General features: G+C 42.0%; 1 protein-coding gene across 1 annotated transcript in view; it reads left to right on the forward strand.

Moving 5' to 3' along the window:
- col9a3 (collagen, type IX, alpha 3) overlaps nt 1-16,744 on the forward strand; it is a 34,502-nt gene that overhangs the window by 10,649 nt on the left and 7,109 nt on the right. The window contains exons 10-24 of the mRNA XM_083770179.1: nt 1,069-1,110; nt 1,226-1,282; nt 2,170-2,223; nt 4,420-4,473; nt 4,678-4,731; nt 6,034-6,087; nt 6,908-6,961; nt 7,080-7,133; nt 7,227-7,280; nt 7,887-7,940; nt 9,846-9,890; nt 10,001-10,054; nt 10,171-10,224; nt 15,227-15,280; nt 15,383-15,454. Of these exons, the coding sequence (XP_083626305.1) occupies nt 1,069-1,110; nt 1,226-1,282; nt 2,170-2,223; nt 4,420-4,473; nt 4,678-4,731; nt 6,034-6,087; nt 6,908-6,961; nt 7,080-7,133; nt 7,227-7,280; nt 7,887-7,940; nt 9,846-9,890; nt 10,001-10,054; nt 10,171-10,224; nt 15,227-15,280; nt 15,383-15,454 (810 nt within the window). The remainder of the gene's footprint in view (nt 1-1,068; nt 1,111-1,225; nt 1,283-2,169; nt 2,224-4,419; nt 4,474-4,677; nt 4,732-6,033; nt 6,088-6,907; nt 6,962-7,079; nt 7,134-7,226; nt 7,281-7,886; nt 7,941-9,845; nt 9,891-10,000; nt 10,055-10,170; nt 10,225-15,226; nt 15,281-15,382; nt 15,455-16,744) is intronic.

The following is a 16,744-nucleotide window of genomic DNA, read 5'->3' on the forward strand; positions in this document are numbered from 1 at the left end:
GATATAGCCCTTAATGTACAAGTCATCTATACAACTTTAGAACTTATTAGAAGTAAGTTGTAATCACTTCAAGTGATATATCACTTCAAAAGTATAGAATGACCATAGTTTTTGCTGAACATAACAGACTTTAGGGGCACAGCTATAATATAATATAATATAATATAATATAATATATATATGGTCCTGAGGAGAAAAGGCAAGAATAGGCAACCAGACTATTGGTGGTAGCCAATGGGAATGAGGCTGATGAAGGCACAGGGTTCCACCAAGCAGCCCTTTAACACTGTTATTACCAAGAGGACTACAAGGATATTATATTCTTTGAGACACATACCGGTATTTGGGGGCGTGGCCCAATCTGCCGTTGTCTTGGAGACAACACTGGTAATCAGCAAACAGATAATTTACAGTAAATCGATCACTGCCCTGGTCTAATATTATGGCTAAGTACAGTATAGTAGTGCAGGGACCTGTAACATGAAAAATGTAGACGTCCAAATATTCTTTTTTAAAGCTCCCAAACCACAAAAAGAACCAAATCCGAGCAAGGCACCTTCAAAACACTCACGTGATGACTTCCTTATTACTTACACATACTTGGGCGTGATGTCACTAATATACAAACATACAGAAATATACAGTTCATTATCAATTTGGAATGAATCCACCATCACTCTTTGGGGAAAAAAGAACAATATTATGCACAGCAGAAGTATCTACATAGTAAGACTTACTATAATGCTTGTGTATTCATATTAATACACAAGCAGCTCCAAATATAGAACACAGCTTCTGATGAATGTATAAGCACTGGGGGCACCGTTATAGAATAAGGACCTGAGAAGAGAAAGGGATAATTATGAAGTTACCAAAAAAAGAAAACACTTCATAGTGTTGAACACTCATTATATCCATTGATGCTGCTGTTATACACTGCTGCTACTGTTTTACTGCCACCCAGTGGACAGTAACTAAACTATCATCCAAAACAATTTGTTGAAATGAATCCCACGCACCACAAGAATGAATCGTGATGATCTAAACACACCTCTTTCTGTCTGCCAGGGTCTTCCTGGTGCTCTCCCTGATGGCAGCGGAGACCTTCTGGTAAGACTTCTCTCTCTTTTGTGAGCTACTTTATGTACATACAACATTGGTAGATGTAACAATAATAGTGTTTCGCGTTGAGTGAACCTCAGTGTTTTGTCTCTGTCCCTCATAGTGTCCTGCCATCTGTCCCGCTGGTCCAGCTGGTCCTCCAGGGATGCCAGGATTCAAGGTGTGTTTGTGTTGTGTTTTGCACTCCGTCCGTGTGTGTGTGAGTGTGTGTCCGTGTGTCCGTCCAGCTAATCTCCGGCACCGTTAACCCAGTCGATGTCAAATTTTGCACACACACTCCCTGGATGCCAACGATGAACCTCTACCCCAACATTTCCAGAACGACCTGTTATAGCGCCATAACTATCTCTATAGTCATGTGTTCAAGACGGATCTGTACACAGATGGCATGACATAATTCCATCCTAATTGGCTAACATTGGCTTTCAAAGTTTGCAGGTTTGGCCCGTTTTAAACAAAAAGCCTCAAATCATGAACACAGCTTGCAATTTACATGAAATCTTTCACAGACTTTCCTACTAGGCTGAGGAATATATCCCACCCTTTTCACATTGGCCTGTTATAGCGCCACCAACAGGTGGATTGCCGTAAGAAGAAATGTCACCCTTTTCACATTGGCCTATTATAGCGCCACCAGGAGGCCACAACCTGACTTGCCCTGGTGGAGACCTGTGCACCGAGGGGCACTTTATCTAGTTTTTTTTTGTTTTCATTTAAATGTGTGTTGTTTACATGGTACAGTAACATGCAAAACCAAAGTATATGGCCCTACACTACTACAGTACACACAGTGCAGCTTTATGTACGGTATCTCTCCATTATCAGTGGCGGAGCAACTCGGTACCGGGCCGGGGGGATGACCGCGCGGCCCGCTGCCTGGCTTGCAAAGTGCGACCAAGTAAAGGTCTCTGTGGTGACTGTGTAACGCTGTGTGGTCGTGATCATCTGACAGGCTATTGTATAGTTTCATTAGTTTGATTAACTGTTTGACCCCTACGATCCTTTCTTTCCCCAATATTTACCTCCTTTATGGTTTTGTTCATGTAGGGCCACACTGGTCATAAAGGAGACAAGGGAGAACTTGGGAAAGCTGGAGAGAAGGTGAGTTTGTCATTAGTCTTACAGTAGAATCAGAATCAGAAGCTTTTATTGCCATGACATGTAAACATGTTAGGAATTTGGTTTGGTGGACAGCAGAGTGCAGTTACAACATTAGGACAAGTGTAAAACAAGACAATGTGCAATGAATAGTGAATAAATATAAAGTGCAGAGAGTTCAAGGGCTCCAATTTCGTCTAATCTTTCTAAATACACTGTTTTGGGATTTAGCATTGGGGAAGGGGTGTTCCCCCACTAAAGTTGGTATTTTGGTTAACTGTCTAAATCCTTAAAATACCTCCGTTACCCGTTATATTATGCATAGGTGTGGTTTGGGCGTTACAATAATTAGACCAATCACCAGTCCACGTCCCATTGTCTTTAAGAGATCCCTTATGCGTTGCCCCCCCAACCCCCCCCCCATTCTTTTTTTTCCACACGCACAGAGCCAAGAACACAGAACACAGAACACAGTTCTATGTAAACTACTAAATTAGGGCTTTCATTTGGTATATAGATCGTGCGTGTAGATCGTCTCTACGGAACGGTATGAAGCGAAAAGGAAAGTTTGGCAAGTCGGATTAAACCATTTGCTGCGCTGGTGATGAACTGAAGAGCAAATGGAATCACACACGTGGCACAATGGCTGGCAGGCTGGCACAAATAACTTGACTATACAATTATATAAACACAATGGACACAAGGAAGTGGCAGGCACTCACTTCAGCTGATAATAGGAAAACAACAAAGAGATGCAATATGAATATTGGAGAGATGAGGCAGCCTGACTATAGTCTGTGCCTGGACATCTCCATTGAGGTGTGGCCAAACTACCAAACTAATTTGGCATGGCTTACACTTTCCCAAATGTGTTTGACCAAACTAGCAATTTAGGGGAAAGCGTGCCAGCACGCCCATGACCACACCTCTAGGCGCAAATACCGGTGTCGGCAAAAAAGATAGCGGGTGATGCTGGACGAAAATACCCTTAAGAGACAGAGAAAGCTCCTATATTCGTAATTGAATTAATTGAATTGCAGGCCGCGTTGTGGGTAAAGGCGGCGACAAAATTGGAGCCCCAAGTGTTCAGGTCAGACTCAGACAGCACAAGACACCAGCGGCATTGAAGAGCCGTGCATTGGATAGCCGTGTATATCATGTGCACTTTATCACAGTTAGACAAATACAGTTTGAGCTTAAAGGACAACTTTAGTTTTTTTCAACCAAGGTTCATGTTTTAGGTTATTAGAGAAAGTAAAAGATGAGTGTTATTTTTTTTTTTCATTTGCTGCTTTCTTTCGTTTTAGGGATTTTAGCTCTTTTTGACAGGGGGGCGGGGCATTCGAGCATGGGGCTAAATATGTATTTTTGTACAACATTTTATGGTGATTTATTTTTTTATTATTTACTATAGTCCTACTAGACCCCAGGAAATTACATCTGGTCACGGAAGATCACAGGATCTACTGAATGTGAAGGTAGCCTACTGGGGGAAGGCTTATACTGTGTATAGGCTCAATATGTCAGTTTGTAGACATACAAAGACCTTGTGATCTTTTGTGGCCAGATGTAATTTCTTGGGGTCTAGTAGGACTATAGTAAATAAAATTAAATTAAATCGCCATAACATTTTGTGAAAAAATACATATTTAGCCCCATGCTCGAATGCCCCCGCCCCCTTGTCAAAAAGAGCTAAAATCCCTAAAACTAAAGAAAGCAGCAAATGAAAGAAATTTAACACTCACCTTTTAGTTTCTCTAATAACAACCTAAAACATGAACCTTGGTTGAAAAAAACTAAAGTTGTCCTTTAAGGGTTCATGATGCTGTTTAATGCTACATCTTGTGTACAGGTAAATAAGAGTACAAATGATTTAGTTCTCTAGTCCTCAGACATTGTAGCAGCCTTAATAATAATAATCATAATCATCATAATCATAATAATCATAGTAAACAAATATACACAAACAATGAGGAAAAATATTGTTCTATTGTTCTAAAGGTGCTACTACTATAAACATCTATGTTGTAGAGGGACCTGTGCCAGTGTTCTTGCCACCCAATTCCAAACATGAAATAAAATAATTGAAGGAAGTGGAACCTTGTGGATCCCTCTGTTAAGTAAATGTAGTGATGCGTTTGGTCGGTGAAAAAATGCATTATATTGTACTGATATTTAGCATAAATTTCTTCCTCTCAGGGTGACCAGGGTCTATCTGGTCCGCCAGGTATTCCAGGAACTGTGGGATTGCAGGTGAGTCAGAAATATTCCACACACTTGATACTTTTAAATTAACGATTGGCTGCAATTATTAACCACTTTCAATGCGATGCATTGTGAGCTTGTATATTGGTAATGTTTGCTGTGTACACCATCATATGATGAAGTATACTGTGAGTGGTTTTAATAATGTTGATCAATGTTGTTATTTTCTAACAATGGCCATTCTCTTTCAAGGGTCCTCGTGGTCTGAGAGGCCTCCAGGGGCCGATGGGAGGTGTAGGAGACAGAGTAAGCAGCATCTATCTTGTGGTCACTGATTATCTCCGCCAGGTCGGAAGGCATGGCCGAGACTATATTTTGCACCTTGTCAATCCGTCTGTGTGTAAACGGGTATAGGCTTTAGTTCCGACACTATTATTGGCCCGACAGTCATTAGACCGACAACCTACCTCAAACCCTAAGCTCACCATAACCGCAAGTACGGGAGCAGCGCATGTTCATAGGCGCTAGTCCGACCATTGTTTCCGCATGTCGGACTAATGCTCCGGCGGAATTACCATCGGATCCCTGTGTAAACGGCTAATCTCTGGCACCAACATTGGCTTCATGGTAGTCCTAAGGATTTTGTCCAAACTTCACACAAATCGGTACACAGTATCTCTGTCTATACCGTAGTCATAAAACTGTTCTTGCAGTTTTTTCATATTCCATCCTGATTGGCGTGGCGGGGTCAGACCAATCAGCGTCAGCTACGGGCGGGATCTTGGCGAGACTGTGTGACGCCATCAAGAAGTGCCTGTTGCAATTGTATTTCCGACCGCCTTAAAATTGGAAAATTGTCCTCTATTCTTGTAAGCAAGTGAAGACATGACCTACACATCCAACAAGATAGTGAGGGGTTTCTAAGAAGTGTTGAATCTAATGCTATCAGGTGTCATTTAACACTTTACACACACGTTTCACACACGTTTTAACTATAATGGCACCAATCTGTGTAAAACTTTGTATGCGCACTCCTTAGAGGCTAAGGAAAAACCTTTAACCTGCATTTTTCATATCTGCCTTTTATAGCGCCACCAATCAATTTATTTTATATTACTCCTTCAAAATGTAACCAAATTTCATGCAAATCTGTACACATTTCTATAGTCATGTGATCAAGACGGATCCGTTAGATTTTTCATATTGCATCCTGATTGGCTAAGATTGACATCTAAAGTTAGCAGGAGTGGCCCCCTTTGAACAAAATGCAGCAAATCATGAACACAGCGTCCGATTGTTGAAACTTTGCACGCACATTCGCACCATATTGGGGGACAAATTTTAAGATTGCCCTATTCTAGCATTACCTGGAGGCTGATTTTTGTAACAAAATAAAAATGATATTACTCCTACAAATTTATTCCAAACATCATGCACATTATTTCAGTTATTTAGTCAAGTGATCAGTCTGCAGTTTTCATTTTACATCCTGATTGGCCCACAATAATCTATCTGACCTGGTAGTTAATATTTCTCATTTGAGAGGTAGATAGTTGCATGTCCACTGTATTACTGTACTGATTTTATGTTCTGAATCTTTCTTTCCAGGGTTATCCAGGTTTCAGGGGCAAGCCTGGTATCGTTGGCCTCATTGGAAAAACAGTGAGTCTCTCCTCTTTTGTGATTTGAATGTAGAGAAAACAAGGTTTAGGCTAATTTAGACATCTTCGTTGATCAATCATGACGTTTCGATGTTTGATTTCTGTCTCTCCTTGTTTGTGATGCTTAACATTAGTGCTATGTTGGTGGCAGTCTGTAGGTAGAATAGATCACTGTTTCTCAACCAGTTACCTCAACCATAGACTACGAGTGGTCTATATGTCATTCAAATGTTTTAAATATTTGAACAAATATATTATACCTGAACAAATAGGATCTATAAGTTCCCAACGAATCATGCTGTAATGCAAGTGTGATTGGCTATTTTCATTGTGGGACAGTGGTTCAAGGTTTTACTTTGTTACATCTTGTGTACAGGTACATAGGAGTACAACTTTGTGTTTGTTTGGCTTCCTTCAGACAATGCAGCAGCATAGATAATAACAACAACATAATCATACAATCGTAAAAAGATTTAAATAATGCAAGATAAGAGCAAAATAATAATAATAAACATAATACAATAAAAAGAGAGCATCATGTACATGTCCATATAATATTGATATATTGTTTAACAGCATTTTCTTGCAGTAGCTGCCACCTAACTTTGTGTAAACAACTAAGGATAAATCACAGTATAAATTAAAACAAATCTAACCCAATAGAAATGATTGTGATATTCTATATGGTATATGGAATGGCCCATTATATTTATAAAAAGTATGCAAGTGGTCCAGAGCTCCAACAAGGTTGAGAACCACTGGAATAGACCACTGGTCCCATCAATGAATAGCTGTGCATGTGTCTCATCTGATACTTCTAGGGTGATGCGGGCGAGAAAGGACCAGAGGGTTTCAGAGGGCCCAAAGGAGAAATTGTGAGTGAATGACATGATTCAACGTGTTGATTCATATGTCTTGTTGTATCCATCAGTGTCTTAGTTTAAGCAATACAACTGTTGTCTTGTCATTCACTCACCTGTCCTTTTTCAACAGGGCAAAATTGGTGCCAAGGGAGGCCCTGGTGGCTCAGGGCCCAAAGGGGAGCCTGTAAGTGCCCGTCATAAACGTAAAGCTTAAAAGATATACTAATATATAGATATACCACCGTCCTCTAATGTTCATCACATATGATTTCCACAGGGCATTCCTGGCAGAGATGGCAAGGATGGCACACAGGGATTAGACGGCGAGAAGGTGAGTGGCATTCTGTTTCCCAGCATGCAGTTTGCATGTGATAAGCATGAGTCCACATTGAGCGTGTGATGGCAGAGGTATGGACACGTGACTTGACTTGAGCCCTCTCTTGACTAGAAAATTCAAGTCTTTTCAAATTACCTGATACCTTCCAACAAGCTTAGCACTTGTTTGAGACTCGAAACTAAGAGTTTAGGACTTGGACTTACTTGATTGCAAGCCAGACTGTTGCCTACCACAACCTTTCGAATGCTTCCGTAATACAGTCTGGAGTACGGAAGCTCTGAAAAGGATTCATTGATCCCCCGCTTTCATTTAATATAAATCAGAAATGGAAATTCTAAAATAAAATTAAAAATTAAAATATATTCTAAAATATATTTAGACGGAAATGACGAACAGATGATAGCTTTCGTGATGTATAGTTCCAGACTATATAGCATTTGGAGATTTTGGAATAGTTGACTAGGACTTGCCTGTCTTGACTTGGGACTTGACTCAGGACTTGAGAGCAAAGACTTGAGACTTACTAAGTAATTGCAAAACAGTGACTTTTTCCTACCTCTGCATGATGCCACGGTAACTGTGTTTTCTGTAATCCTACAGGGTGATGCTGGACGCCATGGGGTCCCCGGAGAGAAAGGGCCCAATGGCCTTCCTGTGAGTATTCCATACATAGTCAAATCCTGAACTAGAGCTGGATGATATGGAAAAAATGAAATATGATACTGTATTCATGACCAACTAACAATATCAATATTGTGATAATATTTTGGGGATGACTATTGGTACTTTCACAAAATATTGACATAATTTGTAATTGTAATTTTGTAAAGACAAATAATAGAACAGCTACAGTAGAACAGTTAGGCAAGTTCAGAAAATGACATAATTTTACTATTAATGAAGCCCTTAAAACAAGGGACAACACTTATCGACAACGATATTACACGGCATCTAAAATTCCAGACAGGGGCGGCGGTGGCTCAGGGGTAGAGTGCCTGGATGGTAACCGTAACGTTGCCAGTTCGAACCCGGGCTCCCCCAGAGTTACTGTCGAAGTGTCCTTGAGCAAGACACTGAACCCCTAATTGCTCCCGATGTGCTAGTTGGTGCCTTGCATGGTTTCCGCTGCCATCGGTGTATGAATGTGTGTGTGAATGGGTGAATGTAATGCACAATCTCTGTAAAGCGCCTTGGATAAAGGCGCTATATAAATGCACCATTTACCATTTACCAGACGATATCTAGTCTCAGATCACGATATCACCATATTTCCCAGCCCTCTCCTGATGTTCCAACCTTTGTGAACTTCCTGTTTGTTATGTTTCTCTGGGAAACGTAATTTTTACTTTTTTTGTTTTGTATGTGTCTATGGAGTTAACATCCATCTATAAATGCACCAAGTCATTTCTGTACGTGTGTATGTGTACACACGTACGTCTGTAATTCACGTAACTCGAAAACCGTTCGCCCCAACGACTTCAACAGGCACACACGTTCCACACCACCACAAGGACTGCAGTGCCCGGTTTCGAGTCTATAGTCTGTTGTCCAGAACCAGCACAAAAGCGTCTGCCCATGCAGGATCCAGACAATTGATCACACCTGATAACCCCTAGATCTCCATATATGGAGCTCGCCTGTTCTGACATCACAATGTTCTGACATCTGCATAGACTCCATATTTGGGCATGCCTGACAAAGAACTCCATATAATTATGGAGGGTCATGCATTTCCAACTTGCATCGTTCCAAGTAGGCCAGTGCCCAACGGGCACTGCTCTAGTTACTCCAATAGGCCACCAGGTGTGGTTAGATTTAGAATATCAAAATATGTCTTCCCTGTGTATTTTTGGTTTCTTCCTGAAAACTAAAACATCAAAATACACCAGATATAGTGACATCACAATATCATCCCCTCCCATAACCCCATAACCCCTCCCTCTTTATCATACAACAACAGCTGTGGGTGCGGCTTCAGTTCAGGTGGATCACCACTAGGCATGTCCCGATACCAATACCAGTATCGGAACACTGCCAGATATGCCCTTATTTGGTCATATCGGGTGATATCGGGATCGGCGAATATGCCAGTCTAAACACCGATTTCGACACTTGACACTATGGGCTCCATTTTCGTTCGATCTTTCTAAATACACTGTTTGGAGATTTAGCAGTGGGGAAGGGGTGTTCCCCCACTAATGTTGGTATTTTGGTTACCTGTCTAAATCCCTAAAACACCTCCGTTACCCGTTATATTATGCATAGGTGTGGTTTGGGCGTTACAATAATTAAAACAATCACCGGTCCACATGCTATTGCCTTTAAGAGATCCCATCTCCGTTGCCCGTTATGCCCAGTTCTATATTGCCTCATATCCTTACGGTCTATAGCCCAATCTCCGTCTCGGGCAGATGACCGTGCACTTGAACTTGACTGTGATTTACGTCATGGGCCCCGAAACTGTTTTAACAGTCCTGTAATCTGAGCCAGTTTAAGAGTTTCATATTCACAATGTGTTGAACTAGCTATCACTCATGGTTGTATATGTGTTTATTCCAGGGTTTACAAGGAAAGGCTGGAACCAAGGGGGCTAAAGGAGGACCTGTAAGTATAGTATTTCAACACAATGCAAAGCCAAATCTATATGACCCACAGTGCCAAGAAAAGGTCCATGGAAGGCAACCATTTTGTTTTCTTCTGTTCTCTTACAACAGGGAGATCAAGGAAAGACAGGAGAGACAGGTCCCTCCGGAGAGCCAGGTATTCCTGTATGTATCTGATTGGTCTCAGGGGGAACCACTGGGTTGCTGTGTCTCTGTGCATCAACAAACTGACCAATGACGTGTCCTCACCTGTGTCCTCTGTGCTGTGACTCCTCCCACAGGGTGACATCGGTATCCCGGGAGAGAGGGGGATCGCAGGACCCAGAGGAGTAACTGTAAGTTGTGACGTTTAAGCCAGAACCATACTTAGTCGCACAACAGCTTTGTGCACCGGAAAAAGCAACATCTGCGGCAAACATAGCGCTACAGTTATACGCAATGAGGGGTGGACCACAAATCCAGGTGGCGCAGGCAGGGGTAAAGCTTGTGTCCACCAACTCTGGATTAGGTGGGAAGCCAGCCAGGTCCATGTCTTGCACTGCATTAGCGATTCCTACAGGTTGATCTGCTTGTTCAGCAGGGAACTGGGAGGGTGTGTGGATCATGATACACAATACACATGATACGTTTACGCTACTTTGGTGCATGTGCGTGGCTGACGAACCTCAGGCAACGTTACCATCTGCACGCTTATGACTGAATGCCTCTAATTCAGAATTACAGCTCGACGGAATGATATAGGCCGGCCCCGTATGACTGTGACCCCACCCCACCCCACCCCCTCTGGACGCACACTTCAAGTTTGTGAATAACTTGCCGCCAAATGACTCGTAAAACTACCTGATCTTGGGGGAGACATGTGGTTGTCTACAACACCCTCTGTATCATCAACCAGTGGGGGTTGGCAGTGAAAGGGACTACTGTATACACATGGAAGTGGTATAACAATCAGGACTATTGAAGTAATAAGTCTGAGTTATATTAATTAAAATAAAGAAATAAAGGTCCTGTACCTGCGACAGCAAATCTTAATACTGGAAACGAACAGTATTGTAGAGCACAAGAAAACACAAAACTATTTCCTTTTAACTGAAATTGCAATATCTTTATATTCTTTAAAGATAGATCAAACCAAAATCATACACTTGAGCAATCAATCCCTTCATCAAAATGTAAATTAAATGTTCAATTACCTTTAAATTCCCTTCAAAGGTGCCCTAAAGTCAAAGTATTCCAAAAGTAATCCCGAAAAAAGGTAATCCAAACATTGTAGAGACTCTTTTAGTCAATTAGGTAGTCCGAAACAAGTTAGAAAACAAAAAGGCAATGCATTGCTTACCGGCAAAAATAAATGATATATGCTGCTCACCCGACCTTTAAGTCCGGAGTCATCTGCTGGGTCCTTAGTTATACAAGCTCTGATTGTTTGTTAGCCCTCCAAGCAGAACCCAATGCTACTGAAGTTTCTGACATTTGTTCGACCCAGTGCATTGGGTCCTGTTGCATCACTACCATGCCACCTGGTACGCGGCCATTCATAAAACATAAACAACATGTTTAGCGCCTGGCTGTGCTCTTTGACGACATTTCTTCGTGTGAGCGTTTCTGAATATGTGAAGTATAAGTACCCATACATGCCGCTGCGAATATCTCCTGTGGCGCGGAAGCCGTTAAGTATTTTTAATCTTTGTTTGACCGATTTGGTCGCTTTGATTCTTCTCTTCCTTCCTTGTTTATTGACACCTCATTGTACCGCCTATCTGGCTAGCTAGTGGCGCTATAGCTATGACAGAGCAGATCAGAGGCAGGGACGTAGCCGCACAAGCCAACCGCACACCGGGAGGCGGTACAATAAACGGTAAACAAACAAGAAGAAATAAAGCGACCAAATCGGTCAAACAAAGATTAAAAATACTTAACGGCTTCCGCGCCACAGGAGATATTCGCAGCGGGATGTATAGGTACTTAAAGTTCCCGAATTCAGAATAACTCAAGCAAAAAAAGGCCGTCACACGCCGCAGATAGGATCTTAGAGAGCATGTTTACTTCCGCGTTCCGGAATTCCCATACGAAAATATAGTCATGACCAGGGACCCAACATAAAACTCATCAAAATTTCAGAAAAGCTTTATGTAGGGTCCCGAAAGGGGCTAATTGTTTGTCAGAGCTCAACACCTCAGAAGCTGCCCTACCAAACTTTCTTTCCTTTCCTCAGCAAAGTTCTTCGGTCAGACAGGCATTTTTTGCGTTCACTCCTGAATTGGCGTCGTATTGGCCTTTAAAAGAGTGTGTTTGGCAAAGAAACATAACCACACCAAACCCTCTTCTTACTGCCCAAAATGGAACCCAGGCTCGGCGCCTCACTTCCTGTTCTTTTATAGCTTCCTGGTAATATTGCTCACACACATTTCCCCACAGCTCCCCTTGTGATCAAACCTTGTCATTTGTCAACAGAAAATTGATGACCATGGTTCAACTACACAAAACACATTATATTGTATTCTCCGTACACTACATTTCAGTGTTAAATATTCAACCCTAGTTTAACCAACATATTCCCCTGTTATTCCCCAGTATGTTTAATTTTCTTTCATACTCATACCAGGCCAGGAAATACATTGTTTCACACATTTTATGTGGCAGTGTCACAGTGGTATGACTACATTGGGGAGAGAGAAAAAAAAGCAAGGGGTGCACCGATACCGATGCTGGTATCACCTCCATACCAGGATAACAATTTAAATAAAAAATTAACTTGGTCAACATGAAAAAGTGGTATCATGCACCCCTACATATAATAGCACAGTGATGTCTGTCTTCCTTATAGCTCTTTGGAAGGACAGAAAGAAGCAACAGCCTGTTGCACACCTGTCCCATTGAGGCAGGGTATGTTATGCAGATGCAGAGAGAGAGAGAGAGAGAGAGAGAGAGATAGTTCTAGTTATTACACAACTTTTAAAAGATTAATCTTGGCATATGTTTTGAGCCTAATTCTAAGCCTTTATGTTGCAGCTGAGCATATAAAAATATGACCACATTTAGATCTGGCAGTGTCACTGAGAAGAAGTGAAGGAGTGAGTAAAGCGAGTATTTCCAATTTCCAATACTTTAACTTATACTATATTGTACTTTTACACTACTATATTTATTTGAAAACTTTAGTTACTAGTTACTAGTTACCTTGTGGATTTGGATTATTATTACAAAACATACTGTACATTAAACCACTTCAGTGCTATATACATTTCGGTCATTTGAAAATAGCCGCCTGTATATCTGCTATTTTCTAAAGATTAGGCATCACCTAATCAACATAAGTTAGACTTTAATATATTATTAGCGCCCCTCACTTCACACGGGTGTGATTTTTTTTGTTGCTGAACAAACTGTCTAGTAAAACAAACGGTGCCAACACAAACATTAAATTCTCTTTATTGTTAAAGGCATTTAATGTTTGTGTTAGGGACAAGATGATATAAATGTTCCCTTCATTGGCAATGGTGTTTTTAAAACAAACATTGATGATTGAACTAAAAACAAACATTAAACCTGTATGAGGGACTAGCGCCCCTCAAGTCGCTATATCTCTCCAGCTCTTTACAGAAAATGAATTTTCAGGTCGGGACACCAATTTTATCCAATCAGGATAGAGAACTCAGTATACAGGATAAACAAGTGAAATTGGAAGTGATGACAAAGACATGAGCAGACAAAATTTGAACTTTTCAGCAAGCAATACTATCATACTACGGAATATGATGCACATTTAGTGCCGGAAGTGCATCAAAATAGAAGCTCCGGGGTGCCAGAGTTGTCTGATCGCTTTTACTCTGAAAGCCATGAACCGGAAACACTTTCCTAAAAAAGTTGACTTTACAAAGTGACCTCACATCCCCGATCATCTTAATTTATTTTTTTACGCTCCAAAAAGCGTTCATATTTTGCGGGAGAGACGGACGAGGAGCAGAAATGAAGCGCCAGCATATCGATCCATTCATCACCACGGAGAGCGCCCTGGATTAGGAGATACGAGTCATTCTTTCCGCCGCGCTAACATGGGAGTCAATGACAAGCTAATAGTTGCACAGAGCGTTAGCGTACGGAAAGCGAAAAGCGAAATGCCAAAAAAAATAATAGGAAAAATTCTGAATATTCGTATCTCGCCCCGTGTCACTAGGACGTCGCTAGGACGTCCACAGACGTCAAGTCACGTCATAGGCACTAATTTTTCGGAATCCTTATGACGGCCTCATGCGTCGTATGAACTGAAACGGTTGAGGTTGAGTCGGTAGGCTGGAGGCCTTCAGACGATCTACTAACTACAAAACAGGAAAAGGCAACACTTATGCCATATCACGATAATAAGATATCCACAAATCGATATCTAGTCATATCACAACAATATTGATATTGCCGACCCCTAGATCACACAATATACAATACAATATTATAGTTTATTACTATGAAACCCAGTTGACACGTGTCGTGTCACACCTCGTGTCACACCTTCATATATGGTCACGCCTCATACATCACGCCTCGTGACACGTCACGCCACCATATATGGCCGTCTCCATATATGAAGATCACGACACTGACCTCGTCAAACCCTGGATAGCCATACACGAAGAAGACTGGATCTTCACCTAGATCTGCATATATGGAGCCGGCCAGCAACTCTACATCTGACCTCAAACCCTTAGGTCTCCATATATGGAGCTGACCTTGTTTTGACATTCCATATGTTGATCCTATCCCACCCGTCCTTCCTCTTCGATGTCTCCCTTTTGACTGATATTGTACCTGTCCATTCAAACTCTAGATGGGCCCGCCCCAAAGTTATTAGTAGAGTTCTCAACAGGCCAGAAGATTAAGGCCCAGCCCTAACTGGGCCCTCATCAAACCCTGTACACTCAAGACACTGCCCCTGTTGCCACGCTTAGATCTCTATATATGGAGCTGACCTGTTCAGACATTCCATAATTATGTTGATCTGACCTCATCATACCCTGTACACTCAAGACACGCTCCATATATGGCCAGACCTCATCAAACCCTGTACACTCAAGACACTGCCCCCGCTGCCACCCTTAGATATGGAACTGACCTGTTCTGACATTCCATATGTTGATCTGACCTCATCATACACTCAGTCAAGACATGCTCCATACTGTATATGGCCAGTAGGCCTACAGAATTCACACCCAGGCGGACGCGTGCATGCGAAACTATTATGCAGTCAATTGTAATATTTGTAGAAAGAAAAATGAAATAAAGATATGCTGTTGTGTTCTGTGTTTTGTGTTCTAAATGTACGGCATGCTTTGTTTCCTGCAGGGTGGAATTGGACTAGTGGGCCACACTGGGCCTCAGGGCGTCACAGGCTATCAGGTCAGTTGGGTGACGTCATTCATTCAGTATGTGTCTCTTTTCTTAATATCAGCAATAATATTTCAACAAACCATTCTACGATGTTCTACTTCTCTATAACAGGGAATGAAGGGGTCCATGGGAGACGCTGGCCTTCCAGGCCCGACTGGAATCCGGGGAGGATTCGGTGAGAGGGTGAGTTTAAAATGTACAAAAATAGAATAGTGTGCTAAGGACCTGAGGCTGACGGCATCTTCAGAGTGTCCACCAGTGACAAGCAGTGTCCACCAGTGACAAAGACATCTTCAGAGTGTCCACCAGTGACAAGCAGTGTCCACCAGTGACAAAGACATCTTCAGAGTGTCCACCAGTGACAAGCAGTGTCCACCAGTGACAAAGACATCTTCAGAGTGTCCACCAGTGACAAGCAGTGTCCACCAGTGACAAAGACATCTTCAGAGTGTCCACCAGTGACAAAGACATCTTCAGAGTGTCCACCAGTGACAAGCAGTGTCCACCAGTGACAAAGACATCTTCAGAGTGTCCACCAGTGACAAAGACATCTTCAGAGTGTCCACCAGTGACAAGCAGTGTCCACCAGTGACAAAGACATCTTCAGAGTGTCCACCAGTGACAAGCAGTGTCCACCAGTGACAAAGACATCTTCAGAGTGTCCACCAGTGACAAGCAGTGTCCACCAGTGACAAAGACATCTTCAGAGTGTCCACCAGTGACAAGCAGTGTCCACCAGTGACAAAGACATCTTCAGAGTATCCACCAGTGACAAGCAGTGTCCACCAGTGACAAGCAGTGTCCACCAGTGACAAAGACATCTTCAGAGTGTCCACCAGTGACAAGCAGTGTCCACCAGTGACAAAGACATCTTCAGAGTGTCCACCAGTGACAAGCAGTGTCCACCAGTGACAAAGACATCTTCACAGTGTCCATCAGTGACAAGCAGTGTCCACCAGCTGCAAGGACATCTTCAGAGTGTCCACCACTGTTGAGGACATCTTCAGAGTGTCCACCAGTGACATCCATTAACCTTAACCCTAACCATGGCTGGGTTTTGGCAATGTGACACCAAGCATACAAGCAGACAGGGGTCAAGTGAATTCTATTCAATGGACAGATCAGAGCACTTCACCAACACATATTAGTGACACATAGGCCTACTGGCTGGACACAGCATATCTATTATATAAGAAACTTTCAGAATAACGTTGCTGTTGGGCAGAAAACTTGTATCTCCATATTTCAGCGTATGTTTTTACATGAATGAATGCTTTATTCTATACAGTGTCATGCTAAAATACCCAATCTACAAGCTCATAACATGGAGTGATGTGATGCGTGGCATGAGCTTGTAGATCTGCTATCTTCTCTCTTTTAAAAACGTATTGCAATTAAACTTTAAACTTTCATGAACATGCCCAGAATAGTAACACCAAGTTGAATGGTAAAAAAACAACATTGAAAATAGCT

The sequence above is a fragment of the Protomyctophum parallelum genome (genome assembly GCF_964188405.1).
Source record: "Protomyctophum parallelum genome assembly, chromosome: 7".
Lineage (NCBI taxonomy): Eukaryota > Metazoa > Chordata > Actinopteri > Myctophiformes > Myctophidae > Protomyctophum > Protomyctophum parallelum.